The sequence below is a fragment of the Grampus griseus genome (assembly GCF_964374135.1).
Source record: "Grampus griseus genome assembly, chromosome: 20".
Classification (NCBI taxonomy): Eukaryota; Metazoa; Chordata; class Mammalia; order Artiodactyla; family Delphinidae; genus Grampus; species Grampus griseus.
The window spans coordinates 52,439,764-52,465,805 of record NC_139014.1 but is presented as its reverse complement, the minus strand read 5'-3'; the positions used below and the strand labels follow the sequence as shown (position 1 = coordinate 52,465,805).

Genomic DNA, 26,042 nt, shown 5'->3' with positions numbered 1-26,042 from the left:
GGTTGATCCTTTACCCCACACCCCACTATATTCTGCTTAGGGCTCTAGATAAATATTCCCTGAAGGAATCAATATGTTAATGACAGAGGGTCTCTCTCCCTGGGAGCTCCTGATATGGGGAGAAATCCCTAGGACTCCTTTTCATTGCCTCATCTTTCTGCTGCCTCTTGCTCTTTGGGTAGATGCCTCCTTCATACAGAGAATACAGCAGAGGGCCTGGAACACAATCCAGTATGTAAGGGTTTTATTTTTATTTTCAAGCCTGCTCTAGACTTTCAGGAGCCAAAAGTTCAAATCGCAGCAGGATTGATTCAGCCCTTTCACAAGCAATTTAGTACTATGCAGTTTGTTTAGACTGATCAAGTTTCCAGGCCCTGGCTGAGCAGCATCATTATCTCTCCAAGCTTTCATGTATCACCTTCCCTGGCCATATTTCACTTTCCATGTCTTTCTTCTCTGAAATCAGGTGAACACGCAAAATTCCACAGTTATACACAATTTTGTACTTTTCAACAACCTTCAAATATCTTCATGGAATTTAAATACAATACAGGAAGTTTTTTTTTTCTTTTCCCTGCCTCAGGCAAAAATCAAGAAGGATGCAAAAGTTATACTCCTCAATTCTCAGTAGAAAGGGGGTACTCTGTATCATTCTTCAGCTAGTACATCAACTAACTGAGAAGAGATATGGTATTGCTCGATTCTATTCAATCCACCTCAGCTGGAGGCCAACTGGACAATGGATCTTAAGTGAAATGAAAAATACTTTGCCAGGGGAAAAGAAGACTAGGTAGCAACTCTTTCTCTTAATGTTTAATTGTGAAATATTTCAAACATACAGCAAAGAACAGAGAGGATAACACACAGCCAGATACTCAGTAGACAGCAGGATCACGTTCTAACATTTTACTCTTCAGATTTTAAAACATTACAGTCGAAGCCCCCTGTGAACTTCTCTATGAGCACTTTTCCCTTCTTCTAGGCATGTAACTACTCTCCTGAATTTGGTGTTCATCTTTCCATTCATGTGTTTATATTATGCATGTGGAATATTTTTCTTTAATATAAAACTCATTCAGAAAATTACAGCTTATAAGCATTGAACTTTAAAAATTTTTTTTAAGGTTGCTATATAAAATACACATAAGAGAGTAAATAAAAACGTTTTCCTGCTTAAAAACTTGTAGTCCATGGGCTTCCCTGGTGGCGCAGTGGTTGAGAGTCCGCCTGCCGATGCAGGGGACACAGGTTTGTGCGCCGGTTTGGGAAAGTCCCACATGCCGCGGAGCGGCTGGGCCCGTGAGCCATGGCCGCTGAGCCTGCGCGTCCGGAGCCTGTGCTCCGCAACGGGAGAGGCCACAACAGTGAGAGGCCCACGTACCGAAAAAAAAAAAAAACCTGTAGTCCAGGGATGGATAGATGAGTAGATATATGATAAAGCCAATATAGCAAAACGTTAATTGTGAATCCAGGGGGGATGTGTATTTGAGTGTTTACTGTATACTTCTTTCAACTTGCTTGCATGTTTACATTTTTTTCCTTTAATTTTATTTATTTATTTTTGTCTGTGTTGGGTCTTCATTGCTGTGTGTGGGCTTTCTCTAGTTGTAGCGAGTGGTGGCTACTCTTCGTTGCCGTGTGCAGGCTTCTCATTGCTGTGGCTTCTCTTGTTGCGGACCATGGGCTCTAGGCATGCGGGCTTCAGTAGTTGCGGCACATGGGCTCTAGAGCGCAGGCTCAATAGTTATGGCACATAGGCTTAGTTGCTCCGCGGCGTGTGGGATCTTCCTGGACCAGGGCTCGAACCTGTGTCTCCTGCACTGGCAGGCGGATTCTTAACCATGCCACCAGGGAAGCCCTACATTTTTTTTTTAATAATAAAATATTAGGGCTTCCCTGGTGGCGCAGTGGTTGAGAGTCTGCCTGCTGATGCAGGGGACACGGGTTTGTGCTCCGATCCGGGAAGATCCCACATGCCGCAGAGCGACTGGGCCCGTGAGCCATGGCCGCTGAGCCTGTGCGTCCGGAGCCTATGCTCCGCAACGGGAGAGGCCGCAACGGTGAGAGGCCTGTGTACCGCAAAAAAAAAAAATAATAATAATAATAATAAAATATTAGGAAAAAAACCCCCAAAATCTCTAGTTCATATTTTTTTTTAACATCTTTATTGGGGTTCTAGTTCATATTTTGTCTAAAAATTTCAGTGAGGAAGGACATCAACTGGTTTCAGATGCTTAAGGATCTAGTATACTTACAGAAAACAATTATTAGGCTTGATAGTCTAATTACTATTCAAGCTCTTACTTTATGGTATGTAACAAATAAAAATAGAAAAGACCAGTTCCTCTAAGATTTATCTTCACAGAGCCACATCTTATAAAGCAGCAATTTCAGCTTTGACCTTTCCATCCTTTTCTGGAGTTCATAAAACAATTTGTTTGTAATCCCTTTCTCACCATGATTTAAGCCCCCAAATGGAAAACTGTTTATGGTTGATAAGCACACCTAATAAAATGAGTGTATTAAAAAATTAGAAGAGCAATACTTTTAAATATTTTTAAAAGATTTTTATAGTCCCTCTCACAAACCTTCTAAATGAACTTATCTCAGGAAAATGCTTTGCTACAAGTTGATCTTGAGAAGAACTAGTACAAAAGACATTCACTGCTGGTAAAATAAATACCACTGTGATATAATATTACACAATAGTACTTTGCCTACTGTTTGAGGTATTTTCATATTTGTATATTATTTTTGCCTGACAATAAGCACACTAATTTTTGTTTTAAGGAAGAGGAAACGGAGTCTCAAAGAATGAATCTACTTGTGTCAAGTCATGCAACCAATACAAACATAGGCCTCCTAACTTCAACACCAGTGCTCTTTTCATGTAACTGAGAACAATGAACTAAAAATCTTTTTGTTTTAGTGGCATTTAAAAAATGACTACATTACCAGAAATTACACTATTTATCATTTGTTTGTAAAGTACTTTACCTTAAGTGGCCTTATTTAATAGTAATTACTCTTTGGGGTCGATATTTTCATAATTTTACAGGTAAAGTAACATATTCAGAGAAAACTAAGCTTAATGAAGACTGTTTTTTTGTTTTTGTTGAGTCTTTTTTTTTTTTTTTTTTTTTAGTATTTATTTATTTGGCTGCACTGGGTCTTAGTTGCAGGATCTTTAGTTGTGGCATGTGGGATCTAGTTCCCTGACCAGGGATTGAACCCGGGCCCCCTGCATTGGGAGCATGGAGTTTTAGCCACTGGACCACCAGGGAAGTCCCATGAAGACTTTTAATTATAGCATACTGCCTTCCAAAAGGAAGGTCCTTCAAGGAAAAGGATTATGCTGGGTTAAAAACAGCAATTCCATTTTGGAAAGTGAGAGATATTGTTGCATCAACACAATTCTTAACAAAAAATTTTTAAGAAAAATTGTGTAGTTATTAAAATTATATTTAATTAACATTTTAAATTAGAATTTAAAATATGTACAAGCTGACTTTTGAAAACTGAGCAAATAAAAAGATATGATAAATGATTGTCAAAAATAAAGTCAGTGAAATTTACTGATTGCTGAACACTGCTTACAATTATAGTCCTTTTTAAATCATAGAAAATAAATTTTGGGCTTTGTGTGTGAGCCTAGTGAGAGATTTAGCTAACAGTGAATGAATTACAGTTAAAGAGTTATTTTCTTCTTATAATATTACCAGGTGTAATTTATTCTAGATATTACTGGAACAGAAGTGGATGATTAAATATGATGTTACAGTTAATTAAACGGTAATAAAAACATAGCCTCCCCCCCCTCCCCCGCCCCATTCTGAAACTCTTACAGCTGAATGTAATCCAAAGTGGCACCTAAATACACATTTAAAAGTTAATTCTTTCAGGGGCTTACCTGGCGGCACAGTGGTTGAGAATCCGCCTGCCAGTGCAGGGGACACGGGTTCAAGCCCTGTTCTGGGAAGATCCACATGCCATGGAGCAACTAAGCCCGTGTGCCACAACTACTGAGCCTGCGCTCTAGAGCCTGAAAGCCACACTACTGAAGCCCACATGCCACAACTACTGAAGCCCGCATGCCTAGTGCCCATGCTCTGCAACAAGAGAAGCCATTACAATGAGAAGTCCGCATACCACAACAAAGAGTAGCCCCCGCTAGCCGCAACTAGAGAAAGCCTGCGTGCAGCAACAAAGACACACAGCCAAAAATAAATAAATAAAATAAATTTATTAAAAAAAAGTTAATTCTTTTTTTTTGCGGTACGCAGGCCTCTCACTGTTGTGGTCTCTCCGGTTGCGGAGCACAGGCTCCGGACACGCAGGCTCAGCAGCCATGGCTCACGGGCCTAGCCGCTCCGCGGCATGTGGGATCTTCCCAGACCGGGGCATGAACCTGTGTCCCCTGCATCGGCAGGCGGACTCTCAACCACTGCGCCACCAGGGAAGCCCAAAAGTTAATTCTTTCAAGAAGAAATTTCGTCACTTAAAAAAAAAAGCACACAAACACCTGTCTTTGTGGGCTGTAAGTGTTCTTTGTAAAGATGCAATCCCTGTTTAAAGGCATCTTAATTCTGCACAGCCACCCCATCTCCAAAGAGCAATATTGATATCGGACTATATAGAGTGATACCGCTTGAATGATGGATGTATTCCATCAAACATTAAGTTCACATCTCTGAAGGGAGTTCAAATTTTGCTCTGCATCAAAAAAAAAAGCCCTTAAGGGGTAGCCACGTTTTCCTCTAAGAACCCTGTTTTTTTACAAAATCTCAAGGGAAAGAGAGTTTTAGTTAGTCAAACTGAAGCATTAACTACGAAAAAATTTCTGCTTACTCTTTTACATGGGCATAATAAGTACTGGAATGATAAGTACTAAGAATCTAGGGAAAATTCTGTAACAATAAAAAAAGGAACCCTAGAAAGCAGAATATTAAATTTCTTATGCTGAACCTTCAAAATAGGGCTTTTACAGTCCTAAATGTTAATTTATGTTTGGACATATACTATACTTATTGATTATATTTTACAGATGGGTAAACAGAGGCATACCAAAACAGTGAATGCCAATTTTGCCAGGTACCATGTTAGTGGGAGATATTCAAAGAAGTACGAGAATATATAATTATATACTAAACAGCTCCCTGTAAAGCAGGGGAGACAGATGAGATATGTGAAAAAAAATGGCCCTCAGTCCACCAAACATGCTTTTTACAGGTTTGCATTTGCAGATGTTGTTCACTTAACGTGAAAAACCTATTCCTCCCCTCCTCTCATCACTACCCAAAGCTGTCTGGTTAATGCTTTTATTCAAGATGCCTTCTGTAAAGGTTATAGTGGGTTATAAATGTTCTTAGTAATAGTAAATAATTTACTGAGCATTTACTGTGTGCTAAGCATCATGCCAAACTATGTAAATGAATGATATCTCATTTCATCATCACGGCAATTTTATGAGAACTGCTAACCAGCATTCACTTTTAAGGAATTTCCTGGAGTAACTGACAGTCTCCATTCTCTCTGTAAAGCATCCTACCATAGTAGCAGAGATGCTCCTGCCTAACAGGTTATTCCTCTCTAGTATGCCTGTTCACTTCTGCTTTTACAAGTTGGATGCTCATCAAGAATATTTGTATTTGTTTTAAGAACTGTTGGTTCAGATGTAGAGAATGGACTTGAGGACACGGGAAGGGGGAAGGGTAAGCTAGGACGAAGTGAGAGAGTGGCATGGCCATATATACACTACCAAATGTAAAACAGATAGCTAGTGGGAAGAAGCCACATAGCACAGGGAGATCAGCTTGGGTCTTTGTGTCCACCTAGAGGGGTGGGATACGGAGGGTGTGGGGGGGAGATGCAACAGGGAGGAGCTATGGGGATATATGTTTATGTATAGCTGTTCACTTTGTTATACAGCAGAAACTAACACACCACTGTAAAGCAATTATACTCCAATAAAGATGTTAAAAAAAAGAAAAGTGACAGAAACAAATCCTTCTCCCCCCCCAAAAAAAAACCTGTTGGTTCCTATTGCAATCATAATTATACAATTTAATGAAACATTATGTAAACCAATTACGTATGAATACAGAAATAACTTATTTCTATGAAAATAAAGTTGGATGCTTTTGAAAAACCTAAAAAGAGAAGAGTTACTTTAAAAATTGCTGTTGAAGGGCGTCCCTGGTGGCGCAGTGGTTGAGAGTCCGCCTGCCGATGCAGGGGACACGGGTTCGTGCCCTGGTTTGGGAAGATCCCACATGCCGCGGAGTGGCTGGGTCCGTGAGCCATGGCCGCTGAGCCTGTGCGTCCGGAGCCTACGCTCCGCAACGGGAGAGGCCACAACAGTGAGAGGCCCACGTACCGAAAAAAAAAAAAAAATTGCTGTTGAAGCCTCTTCAATAATTGGTGCTGGGAAAACTGGACAGCTACGTGTAAAAGAATGAAATTAGAACACTCCCTAACACCATATACAAAAATAAACTCAAAATGGATTAAAGACCTCAATGTAAGGCCAGACACTATCAAACTCTTAGAGGAAAACATAGGCAGAACACTCTATGACATAAATCACAGCAAGATCCTTTCTGCCCCACCTCCTAGAGAAATGGAAAGAAAAACAAAAATAAACAAATGGGACCTAATGAAACTTAAAAGCTTTTGCACAGCAAAGGAAACCATGAACAAGATGAGAAAACAACCCTCAGAATGGGAGAAAATATTTGCAGATGAAGCAATTGACAAAGGATTAATCTCCAAAATTTACAAGCAGCTCATGCAGCTCAATATCAAAAAAAACCCAACCCAATCCAAAAATGGGCAGAAGACCTAAATAGACATTTCTCCAAAGAATATATACAGATTGCCAATAAACACATGAAAGGAGGCTCAATATCACTGATCATTAGAGAAATGCAAATCAAAACTACAATGAGGTACCACCTCACACCAGTCAGAATGGCCATCATCAAAAAATCTACAAACAATAAATGCTGGAGAGGGTGTGGAGAAAAGGGAACCCTCTTGCACTGTTGGTGGGAATGTAAATTGATACAGACACTATGGAGAACAGTATGGAGGTTCCTTAAAAAACTAAGAATAGAACTACCATAGGACCCAGCGACACCACTACTGGGCATATACCCTGAGAAAACCATAATTCAAAAAGAGTCATGTACCACAATGTTCATTGCAGCTCTATTTACAATAGCCAGGACATGAAAGCAACCTAAGTGTCCATCGACAGATGAATGGATAAAGAAGATGTGGCACATATATACAATGGAATATTACCCAGCCATAAAAAGAAATGAAATTGAGTTATTTGTAGTGAGGCGGATGGACCTAGAGTCTGTCATAGAGAGTGAAGTTAAGTCAGAAAGAGAAAAACAAATACCGTATGCTAACACATATATATGGAATCTAAAAAAAAAAAAAAATCGTTCTGAAGAACTTAGGGTCAGGACAGGAATAAAAACGCAGACGCAGAGAATGGACTTGAGGACACGGGGAGTGGGAAGGTTAAGCTGGGTTGAAATGAGAGAGTGGCATGGACATATATACACAACCAAATGTAAAATAGATGGCTAGTGGGAAGCAGCCACATAGCACAGGGAGATCAGCTCGTGCTTTGTGACCACCTAGAGGGGTGGGATAGGGAGGGTGGGAGGGAGACACAAGAGGGAGGAGATATATGTATACGTATAGCTGATTTACTTTGTTATAAAGCAGATACTAACACATCACTGTAAAGCAATTATACTCCAATAAAGATGTTAAAAAAAGAAAAAGAAAAGAGATGAACAGGGTAAGAATTGCTGGTGAAACCAACTGGGATACTATGGGCAGAGGGTATAAGGAGAACCAGCAAAGAATGATGATAAGAAAGCCAAAGGAGGTGAGAACTGCAGAGCAGAATGGTCAATAGTGTCATTTAAGATGGGGATCAAAAATTATTCACTGGCAGTCTTAACAAGAACAGCAGTTTGAGTATTGGAGGGAAAAAAAAGTCAGATTTCATGGGTTAAACAGTGAATGTGAGTTGACAAAGGAGGCAGTAAATACAGACTGTCCTTTCAAAAAATCAAAATCAACTTGTAGTTTGAGGTGAAAACAAGGTTATGGGATGGTATTTTAAAATTATATTTTAATTTCTTTTAGTCTGATAAAGACCTGACCGTGTTTATAAGATGAGGGAAACAAGCCAATAGAGAGAGATAAAACATTGTATTTAACCCTATGACAAATTAAAACATTAAATAATAGTCATAATAAATCTTGATAAAGGATACAATATTTAAAGAGTCTAAACTCCATGAAACAGGAATATTTTTACCAAAGGTATAGATGCCAATAAGACCATTAGAATGCTTTGCAGATTAAAAACCTTCCACAAATGTGTTCACATACTTGAACCTTAAAGATCCATATCAAGTTGGCTCAGAAGTCATTTTCCAGAAATTTCTAGAATGGCAGAGAAATGTAATTGTCTGTGTGTGTGTGTGTGTGTGTGTGTGTGTGTGTGAAGGATAATTTAATTTCTCATTCTCGACATCTGCTTGACATCTGAAGAGATCTGCATAGGCTTATTTTCTGCTACACGGCATTAAGAGTTTAATATACCCCCAAATAAATTACAGTATGTAAAAAATAAAAGCCTAGAGTGAGGAGAGATTAGGAGGTAATTCAGTTAATGAGCTTTACGTGGTGGAATCTGGTATTCTAAAAATTGAGCTCCTGCATAGTTACCTTATCGCACACAGTTAAGGGACTTGGAATTTCATATGCAACTTCTGGCTAGCAGGTTATTTTTTTAAAAATAAGAACCATTTCCTCTTTTCAATCACAGGTAAAATCTCCAACTTAAAAATAGTAACACACATGAACTTCTTATTGGCACCATATTTTTAAACTAATTATTTGTAATCTTCCCAAATATGCCTTTCCTATATTCTACGTGGCCTGTATTTTCCTGTCCCAGAGTAACAATTATAAATATTTTATGTGGCTAAAGACGCAGCAGAAACGTATGTGTGTGTGTGTGTGAGAGAGAGAGTGTGTATGTAACGTATATATGTTATAGATCATCCTTTTAACAGAAAGCTTAGAGTTTGGTTTTCTTAAAATTAAGTCATTTGGTATTCTGTAGAATTCACATACCAATCTACCTAAGACAATCACCATTTAACTCAGTTGAATACTAAAAGTGATTTCATTGATTACACGTTCCAGCTGTTAAGAGGAATAGTTTTGCAAAACAAACAAAAAAACACTGGCCTGCCAGTTATATTTAAATTTAGTTGAAAACCTTAATGTATCAACTGCCTTTTTTTTTTTTTTTTTTTTTGGGGGGGAATGAAGAACTAGGCTATAGTGATTCTGAAGGTTTCTGAAATACTGTAAAGATTTACTTGTTTATTATGGACATAAAATTATGATCCTACTTTTAGAAGAGCTCAGTTTATAATAATAAAAAGGAATATTAGTAATAATAATAGTTACCACTTGTTGAGTGCCTATTATTGTGATAGGCACTTAACCTTTATATCTCAAATCCTTGTTTCTGTTACAGAGTTGATGAAATGGGCTCAAAGAGGCTAAGTATCTTTTCCTAAAGCCTGAAAATGGGTGGAAAGTATGGTTCTACAGAAAACTAGTGAGTACCATCTATGTGCCAGAATTTAAGGATACAATCATGAACAAGATATTGTCTTTGCTCTCACTCAGTTTAAGTGGCAAGAACAGACAAGTAATGTGTAACAACAGTGTTGGAAGTGCTGTGAAAGAGAAGCAGAGAGTTCCGTTAGAGCATGAGGTGAGAATTTTTCCACTGAAGAGTAAGGATTATTATAAGCAAAGGTGGCTCATAACCAATTATGTGTTTTAAATAGTTTCTAAATTTCCTGATCTTTTGTTTGGTGTGTCGGCAGAACAGCTGTTTTAGGGTTGGTTTAGGTAATCCATAACAGGTCCTTTCTTCTTCCTCCAAATGGGTCCTTGGCTTGGGGAAATTCTCAGTGAATAATTAATACCAGAATAGTCTGCCAGTTATGTTTATTAATACAATCTTTTTGCCTCAGGATGGTGGAATAGCAGTGAGTCAGAGAAGCAAGCAGATGAGCCTGTGTTTAATAAATATTCATTGATGAATGAAGCAAGATGATCAGTACCTTTAAACAGGGTTTTACAAATAGCATCCAATGGCTGTGACTTTAGGTAATCATCCAGGTGGAATCAGATTTGACTTACTGACACAGAGATGGGAAGCTCCCATTTCTAATTCAATACTAGGCTTGTACTAAATAAGAACTTTATTGGTATATGAAGTGTGACAATTTTTCTTCTTGTTTTTCCTCAGTAAATGATCTTAATATTATATGATGTAAACGGTGTCAGTCATAGTACAGAGTTAGAGAAATTAGGCTGTGAGTTTGTGAAATTAAAATGGAACAGAAATTACTAGTGAAAGTACATCACTTTATATCTTGCCTTAATACTTGGTGCTTGATATTCATTTAAGCTTTCCTATAAACAATTTTATTTGCATTTTCAACAATCCTATAGGATAGATGGGCAGATGCTATCCTCATTTTACAGACAGACAGGAAGGCTCAAGCAGAAGTGAATTTTTATCCATAGAAATATTATTATAATGAAGATAGAAAAAATAATGTAGTCCAATTCTCTGCCATTACACAGGTATAATAAAAAATATTTGATGCTTATAATTTATATACATTTATATATATTTCCTGTTAAATTACAGTTTGAAAAACAGATGCTGTGCTGGGGTAAGTTTTCACTTTTACTTGGGAAATCTTTTGGTTTTCAGAAATCTTGTTCTCTAATCACCTGATGAAAGTATAGCAAGCATTTTGAACTATCTTTTCTAAAGACTAATAGTCTACAAATAATACTAATATTCAACACATCAGTTCTAATAAACGCCTTACTCATCTTCTGAGATAATTAAATATGAATGTTGAAGTGATATAGAATTTGATGATGGCGGCAATTTGAGAGTTCATTTGAGTTATAATAGGAAATCTTTCTGTAGTGTTTATTTCCTATAAAATATGTTTAACACAAACGCATACAGGTGATACATAAATACATATCTATAATTTTTCTTACTCTGAAATATGTACTTGTGTGTGTGTATACCCTGTGTGTGTAGATACACATAGGTATGTATATGTAGATATACTTCAGGGTAAGAAAAATCATGAATCTCAGGAGTTCCTACAGTTCATACTGTTTAAACCCATAAGCACAAGAATATCAGAAGGAGAGAAGAAAATAAAAACTTGACCTTATACTGAACTCAGCAGTTCTGATATTAAGTGTTCAGAATAAACCTTTCCTAATAGCCTCTTATCCTTTCATCCAAAACAAATAACTTGTAGTGAACAAGAAAGGAAGTATATTAAATTTATTACTTTTTTAAAGTTTCCTGAAAATTTTCTGGAGGAAGGTAGATTCTAATTTTGGGAACTGCAGTGGGAGTATAGAGAAGTAGGGAAAAGGATGGGCAAATCTTTGATTCTTTTTTGTAGGCTACTTTTTTAAAAAATGAAATTAATTATACCTTTTATTCATTTGGGAAAATCATTTTTGGAGAAGGTACCAGAAAGTTAATCATCCAGCCATGAATCCAGAAAGTTAATCATCCAGCCATGAATTACTTTTAAAGACACAAGATGGATTTTTTTATCAAGCTTCCCTAGCTTCAACTCATATTTATCATTCATTTGCTCAGTAATTTAACAATTAGGTAATGCATGCCTACTAGTTGCCAGGGCTTGGCCTGGATCTTGGGAATGTAAAACCAAGGCATGCATGGGAGCCGACGGCATATGAGGGGAGACAAACAAGAGTGTGAAAAATGATGAAGTCCTTCCTTAGAGAAAATTACTATGAACTTTTCAATGTTAATGTTATTCACCAAATTAATATACAACAGACTTGCAAAATTCAACACAGTTTTAAAGTAGGATTAACAGCAAGTACACTTTTTCATGAGTGAGTGAAACTATTTTCTTTTTTTGGATATATAGTTGTCTTTTATTTGTATGTTCTGATTTGTTGTTGTTGATGATGAAAAGAAAAGAAAATCCCTAATATAGTAGCTCTCCTGTCCTGGATGTATGCATTCAAACTCATTCCCTGGGTTTCCTTGGTTGCATTGTTTTTTCTGTAGCTAGGGCCTTATCCTGAGATTATATCACTTGATGGTCTTGCTGAATTAGTAAAGCCAATGCCAAGACAAGTTATCTCTGCCCTTGAGTTCTTCACAACATGGCTTTATTTTTAAATTTTAAACATAATCTGGAAAAAGCTCTTCAAATGCCTCAAAAACTATGGTAAGGGGAAGACAGCAGGGCTAGCAGGACTTTGGAGCATGAGTAGCCTCTAGGATCAGGCTATAGTTAGTAGAATCTACACATCTGCCTGTTTAGACTCCTTCCAGCAGCAGCTTGGTTGGCATAGTTTCTGCCGAGATCCACTGGAGCACTGCTGCCCCCAGCCCTGAAGGTTGAAGGCCAGTTCAGCACTCAGGAAGGTTCTTTTGGTGGTCTTGGCAAAAAGTGATAGCCCAAAGCCCAGAGCCTTCCCAGGGTTGGCCCCTTTCACATGGTCTGCATAAATAAAGAAAGAAAATGTTGAAGGTGCTCCCTCAAGTGCCACAATTTAGTTAGTCATCAAAGGTTATACATCTATGGAGTAGCCCTCTAATACTTTTGATTTATCTAGGATCTGTGAGCTGAATAGGTCTCAAGACCTTGCCTATAAGACATGAGAAAAATACTTCGCCACCTCTAGGAGGCATCCCCATTGCATAGTCTTTAGTTCGAAGATTTCACACATCAATCTCAAACTGTTTCCACACAGGGCTGTGGTCATAAAGAGCCAAGCAAAGAAGGCTTTGGAGGTAACAGCGTCTACTGTGATGGGCACTGTAGTTGTGTTCTATTAACTCACCATAGAAAGGCCTAGTTGATAATAAAAGGGTGCACTAATTTGGTTTACTTCCATTGGAAAACCAATAATTGTTTTGTCCAGCAGCCTTATGACATTGGCTTCAAAATCTCTGAGGCCTGGGTTGGGGTTTTTGGCCTGGGTTTTTTGGACCTTGATGGGATGGACAGACTGATGCAAGAAGTTGCAACACACACGGCTGAAAAAGTACATCTGGATTGTCATGTGGGTGCCATGGAGGTATTGTACCCACATACAGAGCACTGGAGATGATGGTAGTACCTGTGGCTTTCTCTCTCTCTTGCAGCTCATTGACAATGTCTTTTTAAAAGGTTAAACTTAAAAAAGAATATTTGCATAGCACTTTGTGATTACTGAAAGTAGACGTTTTCTTTTAACTCAAAAAGGTACAGAAACATATTGGATTGTGGTTAAAATAAAAAATTCATTGCTATTATCAGTTATTTAATTGTCAGATCTTATAACTTACAGCACTATCTAGTTCTTATAGGGAGATGTCTCCTTGGTTTTAGTAGTTAATACATAAATAATTGTTAATTACTGAGAACTTTTTATTTTGCTAGAGGCATAATTTTACATTTTTAACCTTCCTGTTTGAAGACTCAAGCTTTACCTATAAAATGTTATTGTATATTTGTCAATTATTCCTTAATACAGTTTTTTTTTTAAAGTATCAATTTTAAGGACAACCTAGGAATTTGTCCATTTCATCTAGATTATCCAATTTGTTGGTGTACAATTGTTCATAGTACACTTCTATAATCCTTTTTATTTCTGTGGAATCAGTAGTAATGTCCCCACTTTTATTGCTGATTTTAGTAAATTTTTTTAATAATTTAATTTTATTTATTTATTTATTTTTCGCTGCGCTGGGTCTTTGTCGCTGCACACAGGCTTTCTCTAGTTGCAGTGAGCGGGGGCTACTCTTTGTTACGGTGAGCGGTCTTCTCATTGTGGTGGCTTCTCTTGTTGCAGAGCATGGACTCTAGGTGCACGGGCTTCAGCAGTTGTGGCTCGCAGGCTCTAGAGCGCAGGCTCAGTAGTTGTGGCACATGGGCTTAGTTGCTCCGCGGCATGTGGGATTTTCCCGGACCAGGGTTCGAACCCATGTCCCCTGAATTGGCAGGTGGATTCTTAACCACTGCACCACCAGGGAAGCCCAAGTAATTTTTTTTTTAATTTTATTTTTTGACCACGTGGCATGTGGGATCATAGTTGCCTGACCAGGGATAGAACCCGCGTCCCCTGCATTGGAAGCGCAGAGTCTTAACCGCTGGACTGCCAGGGAAGTCCTGATTTTAGTAATTTTAGTCTTCTCTCATTTTTTCTTAGTCCATCTAGCACCAGAATTTGTCAGTTTTTTTGATCCTTTTGAAGAATGAACTTTCTGTTTCATCAATTATCTCTATTGATTTTCTAGTCTCTACTTCATTTATCTCTGCTCTAATCTTTATTATTTCCTTTGTTGTGTTAGCTTTGGGTTTGGTTTGTTCTACTTTTTCTAGTTCCTTCAGGTGTAAGGTTGGTTTGTTGATTTGAGATCCTTCTTATTTTTCAATGTAAGAATTTTTAGCTATAAGTTTCCCCCTTAGCACTGCTCTTGCTGTGTGTGTCCTGTAAATCTTGGTATGCTGTGTCGTTTTCATTTGACTCTAAGTATTTTCTAATTTCCCTTGTAATTTCTTCTTTGATGCACTGGTTGTTTAAAAGTGTGTTGTTTAATTTCCATAATTTTGTGAATTTTCCCGTTTTCCTTTTGTTACTGATTTCTAACTGCATTCCATTGTGATCTTAGAAGACGCTCTGTATGAGATCTAACTTTTAAAATCTATTGAGACTTAATTTGCGGCCTAACATATGGTCCATCTTGGAAAAAGTCCCATGTGCACTTGAGAAGAATGTGTATTCTACTGTTGTTGGGTAGTGTTCTGTATATGTCTGTTAGATCTAGTTGGTTTATTGTGTTAAGTCTTCTATTTCCTTACTTATCTTTTGTCTGATTGTTCTATACATTATTTTCAGTGTGGTAATGAAGTCTCCAACTATTATTATAGAATTGTCTATTTCTCCCTTCAATTCTGTTTTTGCTTCATACATTTTGATGGTTTGTCATTAAGTGCATAAATGTTTATAACTGTTATATTTTCTTGCTGCATCAAATCTTTTGTTAATATAGAACATCCCTCTTTGTCTCTTGTAACCTTTTTGATTTGAAGTCTACTTTATCTGATAATTAGTACAGTCACCCCTGCTCTCTTCTGGTTACTATTTGCATAGAATATCTTTTTCCATCCTTTTACTTTCAACCTGATTGTGTCTCTGGATCTCAAATAAGTCTCGTGTAGTTGGGTCATGTATTTTTTATCCCTTATGTCAATCTCTGTCTTTTGTTTGAAGAGTTTCATGGACTCATTTACACTTAATTACTGATAAGAAAGGACTTGCTTCTCTCATTGTGCTGTTTATTTTACACATGCCTTAAAGCTTTTTTTGTCCCTTATTTCCCGCATTACTCTCTTCTTTTGTGTTTTGTTGAGTTTTTGTAGTGAAATGTTTAAATTCCTTTCTCATTTCCTTTTGTGTACATTCTATAGCTAATTTCTTCGTGGTTATCATGGAATTACACTTAAAAACCTAAAGTTTTAACACTCTGAATTCAACTTATACCAGCTTAGCTTCAATAACATACAAAAAACTCTGTTCCTTTACAGCTCTGTCTCCACTCCTTTCAGTTTCTGATGTCACAACACCATTATTCATTGTGTCCCAAAACATAAACTAATAATTCTTTTAAATGCATTACTCTCTTAAATTATGTATAAAACAAGATTTGGAGTTATAAACCAGAGTTACAGTAACACTAGCTTTTACACTAATCATTGGGGGATTTTTAGTTTAAATGTATTAGTCTCTTAAATCTCGCAGAAAACAAAAAGTGCAGTTACAAACCAAGGTTACAATAATACTAGCTTTTATAATTGCCCATGTATTTACCTTTACTGAGATCTTTGTATCTCCATATGGCTTTGAGTTACTATCTGATGTCCTTTCATTTTACCTTGCAGGAAGCCCTTGGGCATTTCCTGCAGGGCAGGTCTAGTGGTCATAAACTCCCTTGGCTTTTATTTATCTGGAATATCTTAACTTCTCTTTCTCTTTTGAAGGGCAGTTTTGCCAAATATAGGATTCTTGGTTGACTGTTTTTTTCTTCTAGAACTTTGAATACATTGGCCAATTGTCTTTTGGCCTCCAAAGTTTCTGATAAGAAAAATTTTGGCCTCCAGATTTCTGATGAGAAATCTGCTGATATTCTTCTTGGGGATCCCTTGTATGTGATGATGCACTTCTTTCTTGATGCTTTCAAGAGTCTTTCTTTGTCTTTGTCTTCTGAAAGTTTTATTATAATGTGTCTCAGTGTGTGTCTCTTTGAGTTCATCTTACTTGGAGTTTGTTGAGCTTCTTTGATATTTATAGTGTCTTTCAACAAATTTGGGAAGGTTTTTGTTGTTGTTGTTGTTGATTTTTGGCTGTGCCACGTGGCTTGCAGGATCTCAGTTCCTGAACCAGGGATTGAACCTGGGCCACTGCAGTGAGAGCCTGGAATCCTAACCACTAGGTCACCAGGGAACACCCAAGTTTGGGAAGTTTTTAGCCATTATTTCTTTAAATATTTGCTCTGGCTCTCTCTCATCCTTCCGCGTTTCCCATGATATATATGTTGGTCCTCTTGAGGATGTCCCATAAGTCCCTTAAGTTCTGCTTGCTTTTATTCAGTCCTTTTTCTTTCTATTCCTCAGACTTGATAATTTCCATTGTCCTATCTTCAAGTCTGATGATCTTTTCTCTTGCCTGCTCAAATCTGCCTCTGAATCTATCCAGTGAATTTTTAATTTTAGTTACTGTACTTTTCAGCTCCAGAAGCTCTTTTTTGGTTTCTTTTTAGATTTTCTATCTCCTTATTGACATTTCCATTTTGTTCACACATCATTTTCACAACTTCCTTCACGGTTTCCTTTAGTTCTTTGAACATCTTTAAGATGGTTGTTTTAAAGTCTTTGTATAGTATATCTGCCATTAGATCTTTTTCAGGGATGGTTTCTGCTATTTTTTTCTTTTGAATGGGTCATACTTTACTCTTTTTTGTATGCCTTGTGATTTTTTTGTTGAACAATAATAATGTGGTATTAGTGTGAATCTAATAATGTGGTAACTTTGGAAATCAGATTCTCCACCTTCCCCGGGGTTTACTATTTTTTTGTTATTGTTTTTGTTTTTCTGATTGCTGTAGGCCATCTCTGTGCCAAGGATCAGTCTGAGATATAAGCTTAAGGTCTTCTCAGGTCTTTTCTGAGCCTTTCCCTAGGCATATGTGGACATATTCTAATTTTCCCCCTATATGAGCTGCTTTTGAAGTCCTGTCTTTAATGTCTGACTCCCAAAAGGTGGAAAGGCAAAAAGTGAAGGGGGAGAAAAAAAGGGTGCTAGCCCTTTAAATCCCTGGATGTCACTTCAGCATGAGGGAGAGGGGCTTGCAACAAAGGGGAGAGATGCAGCAATACTGGCTGCCTGCCCCTTTGTCTGCACCTCTATGATCAGAAGTGGCACTCAGCTATCAGATCACAGATCCCTGATATCTGGAGGACAGGGTCTTTTTTGCCCACCCCATCTTATATGAGCCCTGTGCAAGCTACACCAGGAACATGTGCACAGCTGCCTACCATGTGGCTGAGGGGGAGGGATGGATAGCTACTAAGAGCTAAGAGCTGAAATTGACCACAATTTACCCTCCAGTTCTTCCTCTAGTAGTTGCAGGCCTTCAACAGACTCCAGAGTTCGAAAATACTTAAGTCAGACAGATTCTGCCAGGTCAATTTGTTGTCGAGATAGAGAGCCAGATTCCTGGGGCTTCCTACTCCACCATCTTCCCAGAATCCTCTCCCAGCAGTAATAGGTATTTGACACTTTATTAGTCTCTGGAGTTTTATACTATAAAAAAACAACTTTTCAAAAACTTACTTTGGCAAAGTCAAGAATTGAGGGGTAATTGCTTTCTGTTTTTTTTTTTTTTTAATACCCTGAAGAATAACATCTGGGGGGGAAAAGTAAAATTATTAAAAGAAAAAAACCAAGTAAAATTATTTACCTAGCTTTAATAGATATACCTAATTTCATTATGTCTGCAATAATTAGTTTGCTTTTCATGTCAGATTTAAGAGGAATGCCTATTGTAGCTACCAGAAGCAGAACATGTCAGATAAATATAAAATAGAATCTGTGAATACATTCTTCAGAAACACAGAGTACTTCAGGGAAGTGAAAATTCTTACTCTTGTTGAGTGGCTAGGAAAAGAACCTTTCAAAGTGTGCACTTACCAATTTAAAGGGGCTACTCCATGCAGTGGCAGAACTCAAGAGGATGAGAGGATAGCTCACTACATCCCCTGGTGGCCACATCAAAATATTTATAAATAGCTGAAAGTTCTCTGGATCAGAATAGTAACCCATATGGTGGGAGGTGGAGATTCAGACTTCAGGAGGGCCAAAAGCAAAAGATGAAGAGCTTCACTATCATCAGTTAGAGACGGTTCTTAAATACATGGAAAGCTCTACTTTTGTAAATCAATCAATCACATACACACATATATTCTGCTATAAGTTCAATAAAAGGCCTCTCCATGAAATATTAATATCATCATTCTGTTTCTTAAAATAGAAAAGTGAGGTGAGGGGGGCATCTTACTATCAAATGGCTCTGGAAAAAAAGTTCCTTGTACTGTATCAGCAATTTTTCTATGAGATTGCTTCAAAATTTAAAAATATACATATGAGGATAAATTATCAGTTCATATTTACAGCAGACTTTTCCTCTTTACCACTTTTTTTTTTAAATTTTAAGTAGAATACTCTTATTCTCTAGGTTAACAAATTCTTTAACTAGAACATATACTCAGGTAGAAGTACATCTGTTTTCCTTCCACAGCCTAAAGATGGGCAATGTAGTATTTACTGTCATTATGATATTTAAATCCATACAAAAATTATTTCACTAAATAGGCTGAAATTAAATGAAGTCATATCTCAAGAGAACCTGACGAGGTACCAAAGAGAGATCTGGAAGAAAGAGTTGGCCACAAAATGAATGCATTAGTAACACAGTACCATTGTGAAATTATATCTTACACAAAGACATGCCCTGATTCCATGTTTTCTTTCAGCTGTCTTCAAGCTGTTTCCACTTGACTACTGCCCTGTTGCTTCACATGTTCAAAGGTGAACTCTTCATATGTGTTCACAGAAGTTCTCTTTTTCAACTATATCATTTCTAGTAAAGATATCAACCAATATTCTATTCTCTTTCATTCATTCATTCATTAAACAAGCACTTACTGAGTGGCAACTACAGGCTAATTGCTGTGGATACTGAGATAAAAGACACAGTCCCTGTCCTCATGCTGCTGTCAGTTGGAGGTGATTGCCCACCTCTAGCCATTTGCCTGCAACAGCTTCCTGAGTCATTTTCCTGCCTCCTCTCATACTGCATAACACTGCCAGACTCTTTTCTGGCATTCATGCCATTCTTCTAGACAAAGATCTATCAAATCAAAACTCCTCTGCTCTTAAGATATAGACAATTGTCTTCTTATTGTCCCTGGAACACATTAGCACCTACTTCCAGACTTCTGGGGATATCCTCCCACTCTCCCCATCCTCTTATATTTGGAATGCTCTTCTTCTGTTCTCCTATCTAATCCCATTCGTTCAAGACCCAACTCTTCCCAGGATATTTTCTGATACTCCTCTGGCCCACACTACTTGCTCTCTCTCTTCCCCACCTGCAACAAAACTTTCATTGTTAGGTTTGAAGTACTTAAGAGAAAATAACATGTTTTCAAAGGTGCAGAACTTTTTCAGTAGATGGTAAGTAATTCTTTATGTCTATGAAAAACTGAAGAGGAAGAAATTACGTTCTAAAACAGGAGAGGTTTAGGGCTAAACATGAAAAATAACTACACATTCAGAGTAATTAAAAATAGTAACAAATATTATACATGTTGCTTGAGTTGAAGGGAGAAAACATAAAAACTGTTCTGAGTGGCTTAAACATTCATTTGTCTAAAAAAAGTAGTACGGGGGGTGAGTGGGATTTCTTTGAGATGTTTGAAACTATATTATTGTACAATACTATAAATTGCTGAGCCAAAAGACAATTTCCTAAAGGTTATTCTTTCTCTTTACTTTATACAATTCTTAGCTTAGAGTTGATATATACAGAAATGTGAGAATTCTACTATAATTAAAATATTTTCTAAATTTAGATCTAAGGTACTTTGTTTCCTTCCACAACTAGTCACCTTAAAAAAGATGTCTTGGGATTTCAAGATTTATTTCAATGGCATCTTTCTTTTGCTCACTTTTATTTATTATCTTGCAATTTTATTAGGTTGACTCATATGAGATAACCATTTATAAATCAACATGATTGAATATTGGTGTGTTATATGGTTTCGTTTTATAGTCGTTTTAGTTCTACAATTACGTTTTTGTTTTTGTTTTTGTTTTGCGGTACAAGGGCCTCTCACTGTTGTGGCCTCTCCCGTTGTGAAGCCTGTGCTCCAGACGCGCAGGCTCAGCGGCCATGGCTCACGGGCCCAGCCGCTCCGCGTCATGTGGGATCTTCCTGGATCGGGGCACGAACCCGTGACCCCTGCATCGGCAGGCGGACTCTCAACCACTGCGCCACCAGGGAAGCCCAACAATTATGATTTTTTTTAATGCTTAACTCCTGGGAACAACAAAGCAGCGCCAGAATTAGATATCATAAAAAGGAGCTGGTGTGACATGAGTAGATCATTTGTTTTTTAATTATAGTAAAATATATATAACATAAAATTTGCCCTCTTAAATAACTATTTTTAAGTGTACAAGGCATGAAGTAATTCACTGTTGTTCGTTGTTCAATTATCACTACTATCCATCTCTAGAACTTTTTTCTCTTCTAAAACTGAAATTCTGTACCCATTAAATAGCTCCCTATCCATCCTCCCCTATCCCCTGGCAACCAACATTCTACTTCCCATCTCTGAGAATCCGACTACAGTAGGTACCTTATATAAGTGGAATTATACAATATGTAATCCTTCTGGGACTGCCTTTTTTCACTCAGCATAATGTCCTCAAGGTTCATCATAAATTGCAGGATTTCCTACTTTTTTAAGCCTGAATAATATTCCATTATATGTATATATTACATTTTGTTTATCCATTTATCTGTCTATGGATACTTGGGTTTCTTCTACCCTTTGGCTAATAACATTGCTATGAACATGGGTGCACAAATTTCTCAAGACCCTGCTTTTAGTTATTTTGAGTATATACTCAGAAAGGGAATTGCTGGATCATACGGTAATTTCTAATTTTTTCCCACACATTAACATTTATTAAACATTTTAAGTACTATACACGATAGAAATACTGGTTAGTTATTTCTTTATTAATCAACATTTGGGATGTTTCCAAGTTTAAAAAAATGTTGCAACAAATACTCTTGGGTCCATCTCTTTGTTCTGGATTAACTTCTAAAAGTGGTAGTTCTGGGTCCAAATCCAGAATATTTTGAATTTTAATTGATACTGCTAATTTACACTCTAAAAAGGTTGTACCAATTTATAAGGCAGAAAATGCTATTTTTTTGGATACTAATAATCTAAATCTTTGCTAACACAATGGTTAAAACGTGTTTTAACTTTCACTTTTTAATTCTGTGAAGTTTAGTTTCTAACTTACTAATTTTGGTTTCTAGCAATATTCACTCTCAATTCATTACCTTTGAATTCTTAATTTTAGTGTGCTTGTTACTAGATTACTCTTTTTTTTTGTAAAGAGCAGCCAATTCTTCCATCATTGTAACATCCATGGAATCTCACTGAAGATCAGAAACAGAAAATGAGACAGAATGAAGGGAGGTTGTGAACATGAACATTCTCCAAGAAAAGGGAAGAGTACCCCCAAAAGATTCAGAGATCGTCAAGGTTGCTACTCCCACCACATGCAGAGAGTGCGAGGGCTGACAGGCAAGGCTGCCTCCACGTCAGTTTCAAAGGTGCCAGGTAGGTGGGCCCTTGCCGAACACTGCATGGGTGGTAATCCAAGGGAGCCAGAAGTGCAGGGCTGCTCAGGTGATCCCTGGAGATGACACCACCACTCCAGTGAGTCCTGAAGGCAGGACTACTTCCCCACTGGGTTTAGAAGGCACAATATCAAACCAAAGAGGATTATTCTTGAGCCTTCAGATCTAATGGGATTTGTCTCAGTAAGTTTTGGACTTACTTGGGCCCTGTCATCTTTTCTTTCCTTTCTATTTCTCCCTTTTGGAATGGGAATGTCTAGCCTATGCCTGTTCTACCATTGTATTTTAAAGTGTATAATTAATCTGATTCCACAGGTTCATAGCTGGAGAGGAATTTTGCCGCAAGTCTCACCCATATCTTATTTAGATGATATTTAAGGATTTTTTTTTTTTTTTTTTTTGCGGTACGTGGGCCTTTCACTGTTGTGGCCTCTCCCGTTGCGGAGCACAGGCTCCGGACGCACAGGCTCTGGACGCACAGGCTCAGCGGCCATGGCTCACGGGCCCACCCGCTCCACGGCATGTGGGATCTTCCTGGACCGGGGCACGAACCTGTGTCCCCTGCATCGGCAGGCGGACTCTCAACTACTGCGCCACCAGGGAAGCCCATTTAGATGATATTTAGATAAGACTTTGGACTTTAGAGTTGATGCTAGAATGAGTTAAGACCTTTGGGGCTGTTGGGATGTGATGAATATATTTTGTATGTGAGAAGGAGATGAATTTTGGGGGGCATGGGTGTAATGTTATGGACTAAATGTTTATGTGCCCCCCAAGTCTGTATGCTGAAGTCAACCTCCAATGTGATGATATTTGGAGATGGGAACCTTTGGGAGGAAATTAGGGTTAGATGATGTCATGAGGGTGTGGCCAACATGATAGGATTAGTGTACCTTCAAGAAGAGGAAGAGAGCAGAGCACCCTCTCTCTTACAACCATGTGAGGACTCAGCAAGAAAGCAGCTGTCTACAAGCCAGGAAGAGGGTTCTCATCAGGAAGCAAATCTGCCAGCACATTGATCTTGGACTACTAGCTTCCAGAACCGTGAGAAACAAATGTCTGAAATTTAAGCCACTCAATCTATGGTATTTTGTTATAGGAGCCCAAGCTGACTAAGACAGGTTGTTTGTTTTTTTCTTGCTGAGTTGTAAAAGAGTTCTTTTTATATTCTGGATATTAATCCCTTATTAGCTACATGATTTGCAAATATCTTCTCCCATTCTGTGGGTTGCCTTTTCACTCTGTTGTTGTGTCCTTTGATGCACAGAAGTTTTAAATTTTGATGCAGTCTAATTTATCTATTTTTGTTTGTTTTTGCCTGTGAACATTGGTTTTTAAAGGTAGCATAGTTTGAGCTAATTATACTAAAAGATTACTTTTAACTTATGACTTTCCCAATAAATGACATTTGGTTAAAATAAGAGATTAATGCAACATCTTTTTTTATTACCTGGAATTGGTATTAGTTTCAATGATATACTGTTTTTATGGTTCTTAATGGTTTGACAATTCAGTGCTATGAATAAGAAAATAGACTTGCATTGCCTCATCATTATGTAATTTTGGGGGACAATTACCCCAGTAAATGCATAAAGAAATTAACCCAGAGATCTTTAAATCTGGCCTAACAGAAAATTTAAGAATCCTTTGGAATCCTTTTTCATTCTAATGGGAATAAGGTTATGATGTCTCTGGTAAACAATGAGCTAAAATTTCTTCTAGGTTTCTGTCTTGTAGTCCTATGCAAAAGAATGACACTTCACTGTCAGATCTTCCCTAAGAGACAGTGAGAAATTAAGCTTTAAGCCTAAATTTTTGTAATAAGGCAGGAAAAATATTGCCAATAACCTCAGTTACTGATGAAAGGAAACTATTTTTATACTAAGCTGTGGTTTACACAAGCGAGGTATATATATATATCAACAAATACACGACAATTTATCATTAAGGAAGCATGCCCTTTAGCCAGCTTCTCCACAATGAACACATTTATTGTATCCGTTCTCAGTATCATCTAGTGATTGAGTTCAGAGGACACAAATTTGGTAGCATTTAAATGACCATCTAGAACTTACCAAGACTATTTCTTGTGGGAGGGAGTTGATTAAAAAAAAAACATTTTATTTCACAGACATTTAAACAAATATTTTTAAAAGGCACTTATTTCTTACAAAAGATGTACCCTATTGTGTCACAGTATAATAATGTTTATAACAGGAAAGTTGAATTCCATGCAATCTTGAGAAATTAAAATATCATATAATATAGTTTGTTGCATACAACATTGACATTGCTATTACAGACTTTCAAAGTTCTAAGGATTTCAGTGAATTCTGAACTATTGAATCTTTAATACTACCACAAAAAATTTTAAAGAAGATAACAGAAATGTTATTATATATGTCCTAGATGTCTCTCATAATTTTTTTCTTTTAATGGCAGCAGGTATTGGTATCCTTATAACATGCCCACTATTCCATGAGAGGGAGAAAAAAAGTTTCATTGTATTTTAAAAGATTGGGTAAGTTACTTAGTATATTCTTTGTATTGAGGAAGTGAAATATTAACCAATCTGTAAAAATTGCCAAAACCTATCAAAATGAATGACAAAAATAAGTATAAAACCGAAGGCTGAAATGTTCCTTAGTTGACATTTTCCTAAAAGGTAAGGAAATTTGCTTTTTTATTACCCAAGACAGTTCTAGAGACTTGGGTCAAAGCTGGGCCAATACTGGCCTTTCTGCATTAAAAAAAGAGAAATCTACCACTTAATTAGTTACTTTATTTACTGAGGTATAACTGACGTACAACATTGTATTAGTTTCAGGTGCACAACATAATGCAGTCTACCATTTAAAATCTTTCTGAGTCAGTAACTGGATTCTTAATTTTTTTTTTTTTTTTGGCTGCATTGGGCCTTGGTTGCTGGGCATGGGCTTTCCTCTAGTTGTGGTGAGCGGGGGCTACTCCTCGTTGCAGTGCGAGGGCTTCTCATTGTGGTGCATTCTCTTGCTGCGGAGCACCGGCTCTAGGCACGTGGGCTTCAGTAGTTGCAGCACACGGGCTCAGTAGTTGTGGCTCACAGGCTCTAGAGCGCAGGCTCAGTAGTTGTGGCGCATGGGCTTAGTTGCTCCGCGGCATGTGGGATCTCCCCGGACCAGGGCTCAAACCCACGACCCCTGCATTGGCAGGCAGATTCTCAACCACTGTGCCACCAGGGAAGTCCCAGTAACTGAATTCTTAAAGTAATTCCATTTTGAGAGACCAACTAAGCATCTTGGAAAACGAGGATCAACTAATATGACAAGACTGAGAAAGAATTAGGGAAAACACACTAACTACAGAATACTATAGGATGTAATGAACAAACATACCTCCTGGGCTGTGATCGGCATTCCTCCTCCCCACTGTCTGCCTCCTGTATAGACAGAAAAATGAGAAAAAAAACTTTAAAATCTGAGGTCTCATATCATAATACCAACAATGTAATTTTACTAAGCTTTACATGTAGGAATATCTCATTGATGCCGTGTACTTAAACTAAATTCTCTCTATAAAAAGTGACTTCAACCAATCCAGGGAGTTGATATATATCAACATAATTTACTCCTGGAGGAAACTTTCACAATAGTCTACAAATTTTTTTTAATAACAAAGTGCTCATAATTAAAAGAATTACCTCTGAAAACCAACTGAAGACGCTATGTTACTGTTATGTTACTTAAAATTAAAATGAGTGGGTATTCTGACTTTCACCAACAAATCTCATCAAGATGGTCTATTAATGATTCTGATCCCCAAAGAACCACCTAAACAATGAACACCATTTTGCAAAGTGCTCATGATCACGTCACCATTACCTTAATGGCTACTACTTATTGAGTATAACATGCCAGGTGCCTTG

At 37.5% G+C, this 26,042-nt stretch overlaps 1 protein-coding gene across 1 annotated transcript in view; it reads right to left on the bottom strand.

Annotated features, from left to right (window-relative positions):
- SSH2 (slingshot protein phosphatase 2) overlaps nucleotides 1–26,042 on the bottom strand; it is a 244,633-nt gene that overhangs the window by 119,116 nt on the left and 99,475 nt on the right. The window contains exon 2 of the mRNA XM_082678050.1: nucleotides 25,513–25,556. Within this exon, the coding sequence (XP_082534176.1) occupies nucleotides 25,513–25,556 (44 nt within the window). The remainder of the gene's footprint in view (nucleotides 1–25,512; nucleotides 25,557–26,042) is intronic.